The 17,293-nt window shown below is 40.8% G+C and overlaps 1 protein-coding gene across 1 annotated transcript in view; it reads left to right on the top strand.

The window, feature by feature from the left end:
* The window catches only part of PSD (pleckstrin and Sec7 domain containing), a 1,068,830-nt gene that overhangs the window by 262,702 nt on the left and 788,835 nt on the right, over positions 1 to 17,293 (top strand). The window contains exons 2-3 of the mRNA XM_086922229.1: positions 7,061 to 8,124; positions 8,228 to 8,330. Coding sequence (XP_086778355.1) covers positions 7,171 to 8,124; positions 8,228 to 8,330 — 1,057 coding nt within the window. The 5' untranslated portion in view covers positions 7,061 to 7,170. The remainder of the gene's footprint in view (positions 1 to 7,060; positions 8,125 to 8,227; positions 8,331 to 17,293) is intronic.

Here is a 17,293-nt window from a genome sequence, read left to right as displayed (position 1 = left end):
TCGAGAGTTTAAGCTATTGGCATTGTAAATGACAATGCCTTTAATTTAGGTGTTAGTTTTCTAAACAGATGAATAAAAGGCATTGTCATTTACAATCCAATAGCTTAAACTCTCGCAAATGCAAGACCTATTGCATTGCAAATGCTTGTTTTCTCTAGGAGCAGAGGCCAGTGCTTCAATTCAGTCCTTAACTTCAGGACACAGATACCACGCATAGTCTGAACAACTGCAATTTGAAGAACAAAATTAGTAATATTTGAAACTGATAAATAGAACGAGTCAAATGATGTAATTTTCTTTTCCAGTACATGTGATAATTAAAGAAAATGTAATTGGATTTTTTTGTGATTTTAGTGATTGGTAGAGCTTTGCTTCAATTTTAGATTGTTTTATTGAAATTACTTAAGCTCAAACGGTTGTGGAATGTTTGTTTTTGGTTGACTACGCACTTAAGGCGTAATTCAAACAGGTATTTGCGCACCTAGGTTGAAGCGCACTCGCCCTTATTTGTGAGTGTAAATTCATGTTTGCTATAGTGTGAATTGCGTATAAAAATAACAAACATGATGTCATTGTGTGAGCAAATCTGCTGAAAGGGGCTTGTTGTAAGCATTTCAGAGCAGTGAAGATCCACAAATCTGTATGTTTGGGAATAATCGCAAAATTTAATCTGAGACTTCCCAAATCTGGGAGTGGTTGGAGATTTAGGATTTATTTAGCGTCTGACGGATGAAATACCCATTAAAAAAAGGTCATATCCTGTCGCCATATTATAAATGCCGTAGGCTACAATGCACAGTAATATGGCGGACGGGATAACTACCACTTTTGTGTATACCAAGTATACCATCTGCAAAATCCTTAATAAGGACATACTCCTTTATGGGGAAGAGCACGCCAATAACCAGGGTACACATGGGAAGGAAACAACTTCTAATATGAGGATTGTTTCTCCACAAGCAAATCCATTGTCTCAATGGATAAAAAAACTTTTTGAAGATGAAATTGACTTGTATAAGTTATTTGGGCATGCGTACTGTACATTTATTAGATTTACACATGTATAAATAGTTAACCACAGGTGTAACAGAATTGAAAAACAAACTACTTCAGGAAAATACACGGTTGCAGATTCTCAGAAGGAGTACTGGACTCATTTGTGAATTCGATAACATTTAGAAATGTTCTCAAAGCAAAAGACGGCACATTTCCAACTATCAATTGTGAATCTAGCTGTTAACGTGAAGCGCACAGGCATGCTTTGCATTGCATTAGTCAGTATTTAGTACATTTTTTGGGCTTTATATTGCTATACCAGACAAATTATCATCAACCTCTTGGTGCATTGGCAAGTGCTTCCTATGTTGATAGGTTTAGCGTGCTTCAGAAGAACTTGTGCTAATTTAAGAGAATGAAACAGGCTGGTTTCAGTTGCCTCTGTATCAACAATATAGTAACATTAGTAGGGCTTGATGCCTTATCTTCAAATACCGTATCTATTTTTTTTACATTGACATATTTACTTATTAGCAATATATTCATATTAAGGTATGATAAATATATCGCTAGTTTATTCTCTCTACTAATCCTCCTTCCCACATCCTTTTCCTTGGCTGTAAATACTGTATTGTCCTTTATATTATTGTTTCATATTCTGGATTATACATTTTTAAATGTACGTTGTCTTTTTAGTATTAATTGTTTTTTGTAATTGGTTTTCAAGCTGATTAGGATTCATAGTCTCGTTTGATGGGCGTTGTTTAATCTTTCACACCAGACTGCACAATTCGTCATTCATTGTACATATGTACTCTGGTGTTTTTTGGTTAGGTTTAGTATTTTTGAATTTATAAATGAATTGTATTATATTTTCAATGAATGAAGCTAAAAATGAATACCAAGATGATCTATACATTACCACCTGCTGTCCCTCTGTTACAAAGATAACAGGTGGGTGTGGATGTTGAACATTTAATACCATATATATTTGTATCACAGCTCAAGGTTAAAAACAAGTATTATTGAATGGGGCAATGGTATGACAATCACTAAACAGGGATGAACATATTAATAATTGAAGAAGGTAAATAAGGGGATCCAAAGCATAACAAGTCTTGATGTGATGTGGTCTTGATAGTTGGTGTCATTTCAGATTGCCTTCAAAGGTCTTAATATTTGCCCTATAATGCTGGTACAGAGAATATTCTCTTATAAGGAAAGTCCTCTTTTTGCATGCTCACTTCCAAAGTTGTGGACTTCACAGCTATTTTATCGACTCTGAGAGTGCACCAAGGCCTGCTAACCAGACTTTCGAGTCAGTGCTCTGACTCTCAAAAGTATTTGTTAGATTGGCTTACACCCAATTGACCAATTGAATCAACTTTACTTACTTATGAGTCTCTAGTATGTGATATGAGGGGACCCAACGCACGTAAGTTAATTTGTCCCACCAAGACTGCAGTACTTATTGTGCCACCTTTGATGTAACAGTGTGAAAACATGTCTCCCAGCCAGCCACTGCATACTCGTAGAGCAGTTTTAAACTGCTAACTCACACATATCATTTATACTAATCGCCAAACCTCCCCCTTTATATATATATATATATATATATATATATATATATATATATATATGTCACCCCTGCTGTATATTAAAAAGTAGACGTTATTATGTGTCATAACACTGAAAACCAGATATTGTTGTTTTTACTGTGGAAAGGCTAGTACTCCCATTGCTGAGTACATGGTTACACAAAGGCAATCAGTTTTGCTAACTTCTGAATGGGACAACCAAGGTTGATACTTCAAACTATCAAAGAAATTGACATATTAAACCAGACTTAATGCCCAAGTCGAATTTAATGTAACTTTTGAGTAAATGCAACTTTTAGAAAGTTGTCACTATGTTGGCCAATTTTTACAGTTGCCATTTGCAGATACTGGCCACAACACAGCGTTCTCCCTCCTGGGGAGAGGTGTGAATGACTCCCAGGAGAGGGAACAGTAGAGGCCTGCTGTTGAAAGTGGTGTTACCTCTCCCCGCCAGGAAGCCACACAGGGTTTGCACACCCGAAAGGCAAGTTTCAAAGGGCATGCCACCTTTGAATGGCAAATTGTTGACACACATGAGAGGGGCTGCCATTTTGTTCAGGTAGACTGGTTATTGTCTGGGACAGAGTGGGAAAACCAGTTGCCAAGTCTGTCTTTTTATGGGTGTGTAGCCCCCAGATACTCAGAACTCTAGGGTGGGCTACCAAGCTTTATACATTGAGAGAAGTGTTCAGATATCTTGGGAGTGGGCAAATAGTGCATTCTGGGGTTGCTAGATGCTGCACATTGCAGGAAGTTATCATCAGGCGGGAGGGGACGTGGTAGCCCATTGGCTAGTAACTGCCACACCCCCTGAGGGCACTTCCTGGGCATAAATATGACACCACAGGCACCCAGACCTCAGATTACATTTGGACTGGAGAGAGTATCACAAATTGGCTGCCCTGCTGTTTCCTGGACCTGGCAAGAGTGGCTGCACCAACTTCTGGACCACACCTGCTGATGCTTGGGCTAGTAAAGAGATGACTGTGCCTGTGGTGCTCGACTCATGGAAAGTCGCTCCTGAGCCCTAGACAGAATAGGTAAACTGCCAAAAGTCCCAAGAGTTATTTTGCTGACTTTCTATTATAGCACCAAGGCGACAAAAAGTGAAGAAGCTTGTCCTGACTTGTCATTAGCCACAATCACCTGATAGTCACTGGCCGCCGATGTCCTTCCGGGGAGACCAAGTCCTGCTGCTCAAAAGTTGCACCTAAGACGGCTGGATTTGGAATAGTTGCTGGAGTGCAGTTTAGTTTCCCAAGACGGACACAAGCTTTCACTAAAGGGAACCGCTTGTTTAACAGTGACCAGAGACCATTAGTCCAGTGGCAACTAGAATTTTGCTGGACCAAAGAGGACTTTGAGGACACGGATCGCTGTGGCCAAAGTCACACCACCTGGACCGTGGACAAGGCGAAACCCCAGGAAGCCACCCGTTGACCGCACAGCATCCTGCGAATCTTACAGTATCTTCATCATCCTGTGTCTCTCGCATCAGGACCACTCTGTTAAAGTCTTTGACGGTTCGCCCAGAGAGCCTGTAACTGGACTGGAGACTGCTATTGTGACAAGGTAACTGTCCTACAGCCCCTTACTGACCCCCTTGACCGCCTCCTTTCGGAGTTGGTCCCAGGAGAGGGAACAGAAGTAGTAGCGACTCTTTTGTTGTTGCTTTTTATTTTATTATTTCCATTCACCTTATATGTACTTATTTGCGGAGTTATCAACCTAAAAGACTCTTTTTATTATTTCCTCTGGACATTTATTTTTTATATTTTGGCAAAATGTCTTATAGGGCACATATCCCTCCAACAACTTCTATCAAATAAAAAAAATTATTACCAAAATGTTTGTTTTTTTAAATATTTAAGTTATTTATTTATTTCACTCTATAGTTGCTTATTTGGCTCACTATGTACACACCTCAAGTAATCTTTCCTCTTTTTTTCTTGGCTCTTCAGCCTGAGTTACCAAAAGTTTACTCTTATTAAGACCCTGTTACCTCTGTGGGTCCTTATGTTTGGACCGAGTGGGAGTGCAGCCACAACTCACTTTTACGTAAGCTTCTATGCAAACCATGCAAATGTCTAAATCTAATAGAAGAAGTACAGTACAATCTGCCAGGCCAGGCCCTCCCCAAACCTGAATACAAGCAACCTAAGGCCAGATTCACCCTGATTGGGGCTCGTCAGTCGGGTGTAGCCTGTCCCCAATAGCACAGTGAGCAAGGGACTCATGTTTGGGCATACCCTTGTCACTTTGAGCGGTACATCAAACACACAAAAGGTGATGGATCGAATATTTGCAATTTGTCCTACCACTGGCAATAGCTTAGGGTAGCATTCCAATCCATCATTCTTTTGCCCACTATGCCATCTCAGTTTGGACCCAGCTACATGCAAATCATTCTTGACCCAGCTTTAACTGCAACAGTCAAACTCAAACAGCCAGGCCAGGTCCAGAACACACGCAAGCCAAGATCTTTAGGGTAACCTATCATATATCTCCATGAATTGACCAAACTGTCCTCCGAAAAAAAGGAAAATCATATTTTCCAGAAGCCCCAGCTTTTCAGTGTGTTTCCCTTGCTATGTCTTGATAGGCTTTTAGAAATACTTCAGAAGAGCTTAGACTTGCAGTGTTTCTTTTTCACTTTTCCCAGTAGTCTTTATCGATAGGTGGTAAATGTCCCTGTAGAACAAAAGCTGTTCTTATCATGTCATAAGATTGAGACAGTGTCTGTATATTTAAATTGTGGGTACCAGTTTTAAAATAAAGACGCACAACTGAGGTCAAGAGATCCAATTCAATTCCAAATAAAGCTTGTAGCTGAGGTGTGCAGTACGTTACGGCACCAGTTGCATGTGTGACAATTTTAAATGCATAAAAACTGGGCAGTATTTTTGTTAGATTAAAATGACTGTCACTGCTTATACGGGGGCACTAGTCCCATTACTATAGCGCTTACTTCAAGCACTATGGTGTGTCGAGGTATCTATCTTTCTCATTTAACAAAGGTAGGGAATCATAATCTTTTAATTTTGTTCATGTTTGGTACTCAATTCAACTGGTAAGCGATGAAGCTTTGAATATTTTGGCATCCGGGACTCTGAAATTTGCAATATATAATTGACTAAACAGAGTATAGTGTCTCCAATCAGTCTAAGCACCACAATGCGTTGCAAGTTCTCTTCTCTGAAATTTACCTCGCAATAGAACAACTGTTGGGTTGAATGGTATAATTAAGGCTCCCAGTTTTACTGATTTTTACAGATTAATACAGACAGAAAAAATGTGTTTCCTGTCGTCATTTATTTTAAAAATCAATAAAATACAGGAAATTCTGCTTCTTTTGAGTGACTCCCCATTCGAATTCCATGCCAAGAGAAAAGTGGATAAAACAACATGGGGAGTTATAAATTAGGGTGAGCTTTCCATGCCTACAAATATTTGTAGTATCATGCTAATATTTACCATTGAGTACGTTGTTTAACTATATTTGGCTGCTTATCTTGCTAAAAGAAACAGGCACCAAAGTATGAGTACATGTGTAGCAGTTAAATAAATGTGGAAATATGGTATTGTTACGACTCCATTTATTCTAAAAACACCTAATAAATACAAATAAGATTACCACAAAATAATATAGATAGAGATACACATACTTTTTTTAAATACCATAAAAGCGGGAGCCCTAATCGTTGTTAAGAAGATGTCATTCCCAGTGATGTTGGCATCTGTTATCTGGCAAAAGCTCTTTCCCTTCTAAAGAAAGAAGCTTGACAGCCCATCTTTCCATCTGGGCTTGTGGTTGAGCTCTCCTGTGTCTTGCCTTGTTCTCCCTTTCTGTCTTCCATTTCGTCCGTAAACTTTTGTCTTTGATCAAAACATTTGTGAACACCACTACTCTGATCCATCACTATTTACATCTGAGTAGATGTTGAAAGGCGAAGTAATGCCTTTTCCAATAGTACATCGATCAACAGTAAGGTAGATCAACTAGAATATGAGGTTTCCTGCTCCTAATTTACTGCAATAAACACTAGTCCCCACCCCTAGTGCAGTCAAAATCTAGCCAATTTGTCGACAGAATGGCCAATTTCAAAGATGAACACGTGTGCTGGCTAACATGCTGCACAGGCAAAAGGACCTATTTAAATCTTGCTCATCGTTTTCAACGATTCAAGACACCCGACATGATGCAAATAAATGTAACCTTACACTTTGATTTCATGTACAAAAACTGTGCCAACTTCAGGATAGAATTTGTTTGTAACTTTGTTTGGTCCCATAAGATTTGCTTCATCCCCGAGTAGCAACAAAATATGTTTACTTGACTTTCCAGTGCCGAATCATACTTTGTAAGACTCTTTAACCTTTCTTGCATGTGTAATTTATTAATCAGTTTTTTTTGATTAGCTTTTGTAACATATCCTAATTTTTATTTGTCTTTCATTTTGTTTTAGAGATGAGCAATGATGTGTTGCCTAAGAAAAACATCACACTTGTATCAGAAGACCACAGAGAATTTCCTGGTCTGGCACCTTTGGGTTGAAACTTGATTTAGAACAGTAAGATGGCCCAGACTGGAGGGGTTGTGCGCTTTTGCACTGAAGGGGACTGCATTTTGTCATCTCCCAGATCCACAAGAGAGCCTGAGAGGAGATCCTGGCACTCCGTGTTGAACCCTGATTCTGTCTACCTGGCTCAACGATCACTCACCCCGAATCTCAACTCTGGGAGGATTCAGCTCCTGCGTAAAAGCCTCACCCCAGAGGCTAGACGGGCCCACCTTGGCATGTATAATAGCACAGGGTCTCTGATACGTCACCCAGCAGAGATTGGTTTGAAGTCCGGGCGATTCACAGCTCCTTGTACCCCGCAGAGAAGTAAGCCGCAAAGCCCTCTGAATTCCCCAGGGAACAGGAGTCCTTTGGTACCTCGGCCATCAGGAGGCCAGAGCTCAGTTGTGACATTTACCTTTGTAGAAAAAGCAAGTGTGAAAACTGTGAATGGAACCCTAGCTGCTAACCATGAGAACAAACCGTCCCCCCAGAACGTACGCAAGAATTCCTGCACCACTGACTCTACATGTTCCAGTGTGCAGAAAGAGTTGGACGTCTGCCGAGGAATAGCAGATGTTCAGCAAAGGGCAATCTCCCCACATGTTGAAGCTGCCTCTCCCTTGCGAAACCGGAATAAGTTGCATTCAGAAAGCCCTATCACATCACAGAGGACTTCTGAGTGTGGCTCTGGAAGAGCCAGCCCCTGTGTTACAGAAATCCAATTATTCAATACCAGTCCGCCCCAAGGCTCTTTGCACAAACCGATGACTCAACCGGCAGACACACATAGGCAAGCTGTGGACCATAGCCCTTCTGAGAGCTCTGTGGTCGGATGTGAAAATCTAGAGAGACAGCCCAAGATCATGGAAAGTATGTTCCAACCCTTGACCAATGGATCTGGGACCCCTAGTGAAGACATTTCGAGCACTGAGAGAAGCCTCACGAGGACTGGATCTCCATATGAGGTAGTTATACAAATCCCTACTTGACCTCCTTCCAGCAAACATAAAAGCAAAGACAATTCTTATTGGGAGCCCTCCTTTTTAATGCCACTTTTGTTTTGTTCAGGCAGATTCATGGGATCATACAGTGGATGCTTCATCCCGCGCTCAGCGAATAGCAAAGGCCAAATGGGAGTTCTTCTATGGATCTCCAGGGCCTCAGAGGGCAGGTAAGCCACTAGTGACGTTAAAAAAACTCAAAAAGGAACATCCTTTCAGTGCTGTATTTCTTGTGTGTCCCGGTTAAAACAAACCTACCCTTCTGCGTCTACCTATGCTTCATAACGTGTTAAAAAGTGAGCAGAAAACCATGTTTAGAAGTGCAGCTCTGTGCCTTTCATTATCCCCATCAACAATCTTTGGAACATTGTAGAACTTCACCGGCTATACAATACAAAAATTAAGTATACATAAACCTCTATAGTGCAACATGCCTCACTCCATCTTATTGTACGTCTGCATTTGGCTGATACCTCTTTTTATACATCATAATCTCTCCTCCTTAACCCCTTCCATGCTGATGACGAACCCCAGCCGTCATGCACTACGGTGCTCGTGTGCTGATGACGGCTGGGGTTCGTCACGGCCCGCCCCTGTTCGTGCTGTTTACAGCACACCAGGGGAATCGCGGCCGCATGGAAAGGGTTAGAACCCTATCCCTTTAATATAACATTAACTGATGTCTGCCAGCCTATCTATCTCACCGACCATTCATGTGAAACCACATAGTCCCCATCAATGGACATACCTACCTCTTATTAATATAGTACAAAGTAACTGGAGTAAATGCATGCAATTTTTTCTTGAGAGCGCAACTAATCTCTATAACAAACAATAAGCACTAGCCCTGGGTTCCAGAGTGGAGTGCTACTCCCCATAAAGCGCTTCAACGACTCGGCAGTGGTAGTAAGCACTACATAAATCCAATTACAATATAAGCGAAAGGGATTGCACCTCTTCCTTGTTATGTCTCCCAGGAACATCAGATTGAGTCAAGGACATAGTCAAAGTTCATATTTCATAAAGAAGTAGGGAGGTTTTAAATGGTGCAGGCTTCCACATGAATTTCCGAAAATATATGTATGCCTCCATATTGAGACACACCTTTGACACCTAAGAAGAGAACCATTGTATACTCATCTCAGTACACTTGTCAGATACGCTCAGCCCTCTGCCACACACACTTTCATGCTATATGATAGTCTGGTTCACTTTCGTATCTCCTAATGTCTTGAATTGCCCTAGATACCTGTCTCTACACCAAAAAGAATAAATAATGAGCATAAATGACTAATACAACTTGAAGAACTGTGATGTTCAAATGCAGAGGCGGAAAAGGTTGTGTAAAAAGATGACTACAGGCCAGACCTACGTGTGGGGCAGTGTGTTGGGTCTAGCTTGAATAAAGTGGGCAACCTCACTGCATATGATGAAAGATACCCTGCTGAACAGCAGCAATGTCATTGGTCTTTGTAGAAAATAATTCAGGTGCATTAAATTATGGTGAGCCATAATCCGGTGTGATATTTATAAACCATAAGTGCTGTGTTAAATTGTACCATGCAACTTAAAGGTATCAAGTGTGTATTGTGAAGTAATGAAGTCTCATAGCCTGTAGTTTGGGGAACCTAGTAAATTTGTTTCTTGGGTCTGTTCATTGTTAATAATTTATCTCTAACAAACTTGGAACAGTTAAAAAAGGTATCTTATTCTCATGATTTTGATGTTGTCACAAAGGCTCTGCAAGCTGTATGTAGCACTTAATTTTTATCTATAGTTCATGGAAAATTGTGAATTCCTAAATCGTCTGTAAAACAGAAAATATGTCAAATGTTTATTCCACCTGATAAATAACAATATTGTGGGGGACGTTATTTATCGGATTTGATAAATAGCGCCAATTACGAGTTTACCCTCTAAAATGGAGGATAACATTCATATTTTGGCCCTTTAGGTACCACAATCTGCATGCCCTGGTATTTTCCTGACCATTTACTCCGATTAAATTCATGCAGATTTGATCTGCCGATATTTAACAGAGGTACAATATTTATTTGACCGAGTGGGTATCAGGTGCAATAAAATCGAAACACAAATGTGCTGTAATACGAGTTACTGCACATATCGAAATTCATCGGGCCGCTTGTAATGAGTGCTTAGCAGTGGGTAACACGAAATGATGGGGCCCACCTGCAAAAGGTGATGAGGGGCTCCTGAGTCTCCCATATCTCAGAGATATTCATTGGCCGTGGGATGAATGGGAAGCCTGGCTGATTAGGCCCTCTGAAGGGGTTTGGGGGCCACCCTGCACCGCAGGGGCAGCAGGAGCCTGCCTTATGCCCCTGGTGCTTAGTTATCAAAAATGTACCTAATGTCGATATGCTGAAAATCCGTAATGATCCGATACCAATAGATCAACAATGGATGCCCCTCTGTAAGACTCTCATCGACTTCTCAAGGGCTGATTTGTACATTCATCCTTCTTTTTTTTTGTTTAGTGCCATTGTCCCTTTCAGAGAATTGGTCAAATGTATTGGTTTTTGGGATGTCAAACTTAATATGCATTTTTAAGTAGGAATAATAGTAAAATCGTCATTTTACCTTCTCAAGCTGCTCTCTCATATTTTATTTACCCAGAGTGAGGACAGTCTTATGGTGGTGCTGGAATGGGTAGCGGGTGCCTGCAGTATGCAAACGTTAGCAGTGAAGGTCTGCTTTTAAAAAAAACCTAACTTAAAGGCCTTTTGGATCCTGAACACTCCTGAGGCTTAACGTTGGGGCTTGTGAATCAGAGTTGTTAACTTAATCCCTGAGTGAGAATCACTGGCTGTGGGCCCTCTCTAGAATCATTTTGAAGACCTTGCAAGTATTGCGCATGAGGTGGCCCAGAGGCAATCAGCTCTAGATGTCCTGCAAGCCACTAGTTCAAACTACTCCTATTGTTCCTAAAAGCAAGTGCATTTGCAGGGTGCATTGTGTTTAAACCATAAGCATAGAATGTCCTTATTTTTAAGGCTGTCCTTTGAAATGGTTTTAGCTCTTTTGGTGGACTATTGCTTTTTTTTTTTTTACAGCATGCATAAAACATAGAGAGGGGGCTTTAATATGTTGCTTCTGCCACCACAGGGTTTTCCCACTTTAGTCATTGTCCCTCTTCACTTCGAGTCACTGCAGAAAGACTGTACACATCCACCTAAAAATAGTTCATTTGTGGTCAGTGACCAGGGTAGTTTAAATTGTATTTATTCTTTATATTATTTTTTAAATACTTGATGTTTATTTTGACTGGACTTTCGGCCCAATTAGATGGGGATTTATTTTCTGTAAGTTTTTGAAAGTTAGTAAGGGTTTAAGTAACTAGTTGCCTGTGATTTGAAGGCTTTCTTAGGTGGTAGCCCATATATACAGTAAAAATAAAAACATCGAACAGCTTGCCACGGCAATAGACTTTGCATAAGCGTTTGTGTGTGTATTTTGGTGTATGCAAATGATAATACAAATCAGAACTAATGAGAACGAAGCAAGGGTCTCTAGGTGAAGTGATCAGAGCTAAGAAACATCACAAAGAAAGGAAAGGGGTGCGTACGTACATGCTAAGAGGAACAAGCAGTTGCAATGCAATAGGTCTCGCATTTGCGAGAGTTTATGCTATTATTATTATTTAGAAGTTTTATATAGCGCTGGCTAGACCCGTGGGTATCATAGCGCTTTACAACATGAATGAATAGAGTACTGAAAAACATGGTATAAGGATACAAGATGAGATATACATAACAAAATAAACATTTTGAGACAATACATTAGAGAGGAGAGTCAAGAAGTGGCTTAGGTAGGTGAAACTGTCGGACAAACCACCAATCCTTGACGATCAAGGTAGTAAGCATAGTCAACTGGGTTGTCAAAGTCTGGTTCAGTTGGCTTTGTCGGTAAAGTATATGACGAGTAGATGGAGTTCCAGGTCCATTTTGGCATTGTAAATGACACTGCCTTTTATTTATCTGTTTTGAAAACAAGGCATAAATAAAAGGCATTGTCCTTTACATTGGCAATAGCTCAAGACCTATCGCATTGTAAATGCTTGATATGTGAAGGAGGCAGACAGAGTGACGGAAATATACGCAGGAAACAGTAACTGAAAATAAAGTGTTCAGCAGGGAGGAGGAGGACGGTGGATTGATTTTATTTATTATGCGGTTTTTTTTCGTTTTTTTTTTCCCAATAATTTTTTATTGAAAATAAAGAGCATATTTACATGGTACAGGGTGAATCACATGGGGAAAAGGAAAGGAAAAAGATAGGGAACAAGCACCTGGGGGGGGGGGGGTCAAGCATTGTCTAGAGTGGCTTATATTAGTTTGGCTCTTGACAGTCCATTCTCCAGTTTGTTTCATCTTCTTCTCACCCGGCTTGCACGTTTCCAGTTTTCCCCCGTGCCCCCTTGCAACCTGTCTGGTTATCTTTTCGCACCCCTGGTGGTGTGAGGAGATAGAAGAACAAAAGAAGAGAGGTGTAGGAGTACAGAGAGGCGAGAGAGAGACATAGGCGCATTATGTTGTTGAGTAGGATGCGTGTGTAGATTATGCAGTATTGTCTGGTCTGGGTGTTTAGGGTGGCTTATGAGAGGACAAGTAGTTGTCTAGTGACAGTCATATCTCGCTCTTTTTCCCTGAGTTCGTTTGGCTGTTGGTCGTTATGGTGTCGGCTCCTCTTAGGAAAATGACCCAGTTGAACCAAGCTTTAAAGGTGGCTTTTGCTGTGTCCTTCCAGTTGTTCAACACCACTGCGCAAACTTTACCCGAAGGTGTCAGAGCGCTTTATGATAAAACCAGTTACATTACATAAGGACTTTAGAGTACATGAATAACATAAAAGATACAAAGAGATACATTCTAAACTCACATAAGAATGGAAGAAAGTACAAAAATGTCCTACAGATACTGCTTGAGTGGTGTGCTTCCTGGTGCACCCAGAGTGCTGCGCAAGGAGACACTGCTGTACGTATGGTGACATCCTGGTGCACCCAGAGCGCCGGACAAAGAGACACTGCATGGGCGTGGGTGGTGGGAGTCCTGGTGGACCCAGAGAGCCGGGCAGGGAGGCACTGCACGGGTAAGGGTGGTGGGAGTCCTGGTGCACCCAGAGCACTGGGCAGGGAGACACAGTGCACTGGCCTGGGTGGTGTGCGTCCTTGTGCAAAAGAGAGACGCGTGGAATATTTATATGCCTATACTGTAAATCTGATAGCATGTGTGTGCGCTTACCTGTGTTTTTTTGAGCCGCTCTGTGTGTGTTAATGTGTGTGCCTGCGTTCTCCTGTGCCTGCTTGTGAGTCCGTATACGTGCTTGTTTGTGTTCTTGTACGTTCTGTGTTTGCCTGACTGTGTTTATTGTATATATAAAAATATTGTGTGTAATTTTGTCTGTGTATCTTCTGTTCTTGGGCATGTATTTTTGTGTGTGTCTTCTATACTTGTTTCTATGCGTATTTTATTATGTGTGTGTCTGTGCTTTCTGTGTGTCATTAAGTATGTATTTATTTGTGTATCTGTGTGTGTTCACGTTTCTCAAGTATGTTAACTCTTGCTGTATTGGACATAGAAATCCCTTGTGTGAGGCAAAATGTTGATACTTATTTTTTTTTACTTTCTCAAGTTAAAACATCCTCCTCAGGAGACAGGTTAATATTATTTCTGCAACAAAATATTTCTGAAACCTGCCTATAACTAGGTAACTCTATTTGCGAACACCAGGGGTTTACGTTTTTGGGAGGGAGCCGAAGGGGGCACTGCCTTTAGCCATCACTTTGCCTTGGGTTTAGGGACACTTGAGGAGGGAGGCGGGTTCACATATCACACTTCGCTCGTTCGTAAAAAAAAGAAAAGAAAAAATTTAAGTCTCCTGCATAAGCAGGGTGAGTAGTCAGCCTGGTGTGTGTTTTTGGGCTTGCTCCACATTTTGGCTTGTGATCCCCAATGAGCAGGAGGACGAGGGCCAGTGCCCTCTGCCTTGGCAAACATGCCTGCAGGGGATTTTTGTTTAATAGCAGGGATTGAAGAAGTCCTATAAATGTGAAATTTCAGGTATACGCCCGTGCCACCTTTATGAGGGGGTGTTTTGGAAGCGCCTTGGAGAGCTTTCACAATGCATGTGACAGTCACACCAACCCCACAGAGGAGCAGCACACAATGCATGGATGCGCACGGAGGGAGCAGCAAGCCATGCGTTCTTTTGCAAGCTTAGTTTTTAATAAAGTTAAAACCGCTGCCTTATTATTCGTGGCTATTTTTCTTGAAACTACCTACACAGCCCTCCATTTCTGTCCATGTGTCTCCGCTGTGATGAAGGTGCAGGCTGGAGCCCTGTGACAGAAAGGAGGTGGGTAAGGAGAGCAGTTGGGTGGAGGAGAAGGTAAAAGTCAAGATTGAAAGCAAAACCAGTGCAGCGCTCATGAAAGGGGCCCACGCTGATAGAAATACCTCATACTGCAGTTCTCTTCAGAGACCAGAGCCATAAGGCAGAATAGAGGTAGCCGTGCCGTAGACAGAAATCAAGCTATGATAGACAGATTGCATGCATAATACTGTGCTTCAATTTTATACATTACTCTATGGCAGGTTGCAGCACAATCCTCTCTCTCCCTCTGCCTGGCTCCGGAGCTCTGCTGTGATGCGGGCCAGACTGGAGCCTCCTGACTGAGGGGGAGGGAGAGCAGAGAGAGTGGGGTGGAGGAGTGTAAAAAACACACAAGAATAAAAGGAAAAAAAAGGACCAGCTCTGCGCTTATGAAACAGGTGTAGCGCTGATAAAGTATGTTGTGCTTTTTAGAGTATTGGCTTAGCGAAGCAAAGAGATCTCCCGAAGGGCTAATGCAAGCTCTACAGTAAGGACACAGTAAAACGTTTAGTCCTGATGGGAGGCTACAAAATAAGACAGGGAGGTACTAAGGAGGGACTAATTAGCCTATTAACAAATCAAAATCCAACATTTACAAAGAATAGTCACAGCAACCAATTGAAAACATGGGCGGAGAATGAGCGGAGCTTCCAGTCAATACCTCACCACATCATGCCTCGCAGAGCAGCGCATGCGCTGCCCAGGCTTGACCTAAAAAGGGGTGCAGGTTTTTTAAAACTTTTTTTCTGACAAAGAAGATGACTCTACTTTGAAGCAGGTACTACTTTCAAATACCCATACAGCAATTACTTTTCAGCAAGGTGAGTGCATGTTCACGTCGGTTTTCTTACGTCTTTGTCAGATAAAATGTGAGTCTCTCTTTTATGTTCAGTCCTTTTTGTTGATTTGTTGTGGCAAAAAAGACAATTACAGTTTCCAAATAAATGCAAAGGTAAATGAAATAAGAAAGGAAAAAGTAAACAGTACGATTGTTAATTTGACTCCTGTAAGTGCGAATTATCATAAATATATTTGACAGTAGTCTAAACAGAATTTTTTTACTACATTTTACTAATTTATTTTTTATAAGGTAAAGGGTCAAATAACAATTTATCAGTGAATGTAGAGAACATTGCCTAATTTAGAGTTTGGAGTATAGTTTTTGCTCCATCAGCGTGACAGAGTAAAATATTCTGTCACGCTGAGTAGCCACACTCCAAATTTAGAGATGTCGTCCGGGCCTACAAGACATCTCTTACAATGACAGGAACTGTCTTCACAGTGGTTCCAGTAAGTGTGTTATAAGTTTGATGGACAGCTCCGTCAACATGACGGTCCTGTCAGTCAAATGTTTAACATGTTATTTGGTTTAAAAAAAGAAAATCCCAAAGTGGGATTTTCTTTTTGAAAATAGAAAAACTAATGACCCCGAACCATGCCAAACTCTGAATCAGGCTGATATCTTTTTTGTTTATCTTGCCATCTGTGACTGCTGAATTTTCCTCGTGGGCATTTCCTTGAAGTTTAGAGGGATGCTTTGCTGAGGATGTAAAACAACTTTTTTTTTTTTGGCTCTTGGCTTATACAAAGTCTTCAGGTAATCATTTCTGTTAGGTTCCAGGGTACTTGGCGAAGTGTTTAAGGTCATGCCCTTTCTTGATCGGTGCATAAAATTTGTGTTGCTAGAAAGTTGTTATGATTCAAGTTAACAATTGTATGGTTTTCTCTGTCAATAACGGATGAGCCTAAAAGAGCAGGCTCTTGTTACCAATATACCAGAGATATATCTATAGCGAGTATTCTGGTTGGCAAAGGGATCTGCTTGGGACTTTTGAGATCAGTGACCACTGATCTAAGTTTGAGTTTCAGACTTGCAAAAGCTTAGAGTTAGTTGTAGATCTATGGCTATGAAAAGGGGCCAATATCAGGGTTCAGGTTGGTTTTGTTTTTAATGATCGGGTTAGGTTTATGCTTAAATGTTTGCAATGAGTTGGAAAGTTAAACGTGAGTAAAACTCAAGTAATTGCTAACTATAAACCTACGCTACCAATATTGGGGCTTTGCCCAAATGCTATTTATTTAGGAGTCAAGCTTACTGCAGATACAGAGAAAATTATAGCACTAAATTATGACCCTCTATTTAATGAAATAACAACTACTCCAAAAATTTGGCATAAAATACCACTTAGTCTGGTAGGACGAATAAATTTAATAAAAATGAAGATTGTACCCAAGCTATTGCACCTATTTAGGTCTATTCCTTTGCAACTGAACAATCTATACATTAAGAAAATATAAGCTATATGTAGTAGCTACATTTGGGGCTATAAATACCCCATAGGTCTATTGCGATACTGAAACTCTCAATAGAAAAGGGAGGATTAAATTTCCCAGATTTCAAAATGTATTTTTTTGCACCTTTTTTCCAACGCATATGTAGTCTTCTATTAAAAGAGAACTCCCTATTCTTTCACCAATTCATGCTAGGACCGGATAGCAATCAATTTTTGTTTCGCTTACATGACCCCAATTACTACAAAAGGGTTAAGTTTAAGACCGCAAGAGCTATTAAAAGAATCTGGGAACAAATTATGCTCATTGATAAGATTCCATTCTTTAATGCTTAACCTCAAATTTTGGGGAACCCAGGGATGCCAAGCATATTTTCTGATGGCGCTGGCATGCAATGGATAGGGCATGGCATAAACACTTTAGGTGATTTATATGGGTCGGACGGTTT

The sequence above is a fragment of the Lissotriton vulgaris genome, chromosome 5 (genome assembly GCF_964263255.1).
Source record: "Lissotriton vulgaris chromosome 5, aLisVul1.2, whole genome shotgun sequence".
In the NCBI taxonomy this organism is placed as follows: Eukaryota; Metazoa; Chordata; class Amphibia; order Caudata; family Salamandridae; genus Lissotriton; species Lissotriton vulgaris.
Note: the sequence above shows the minus strand (reverse complement) of the source record. Positions and strands in the feature narration are given on the sequence as shown.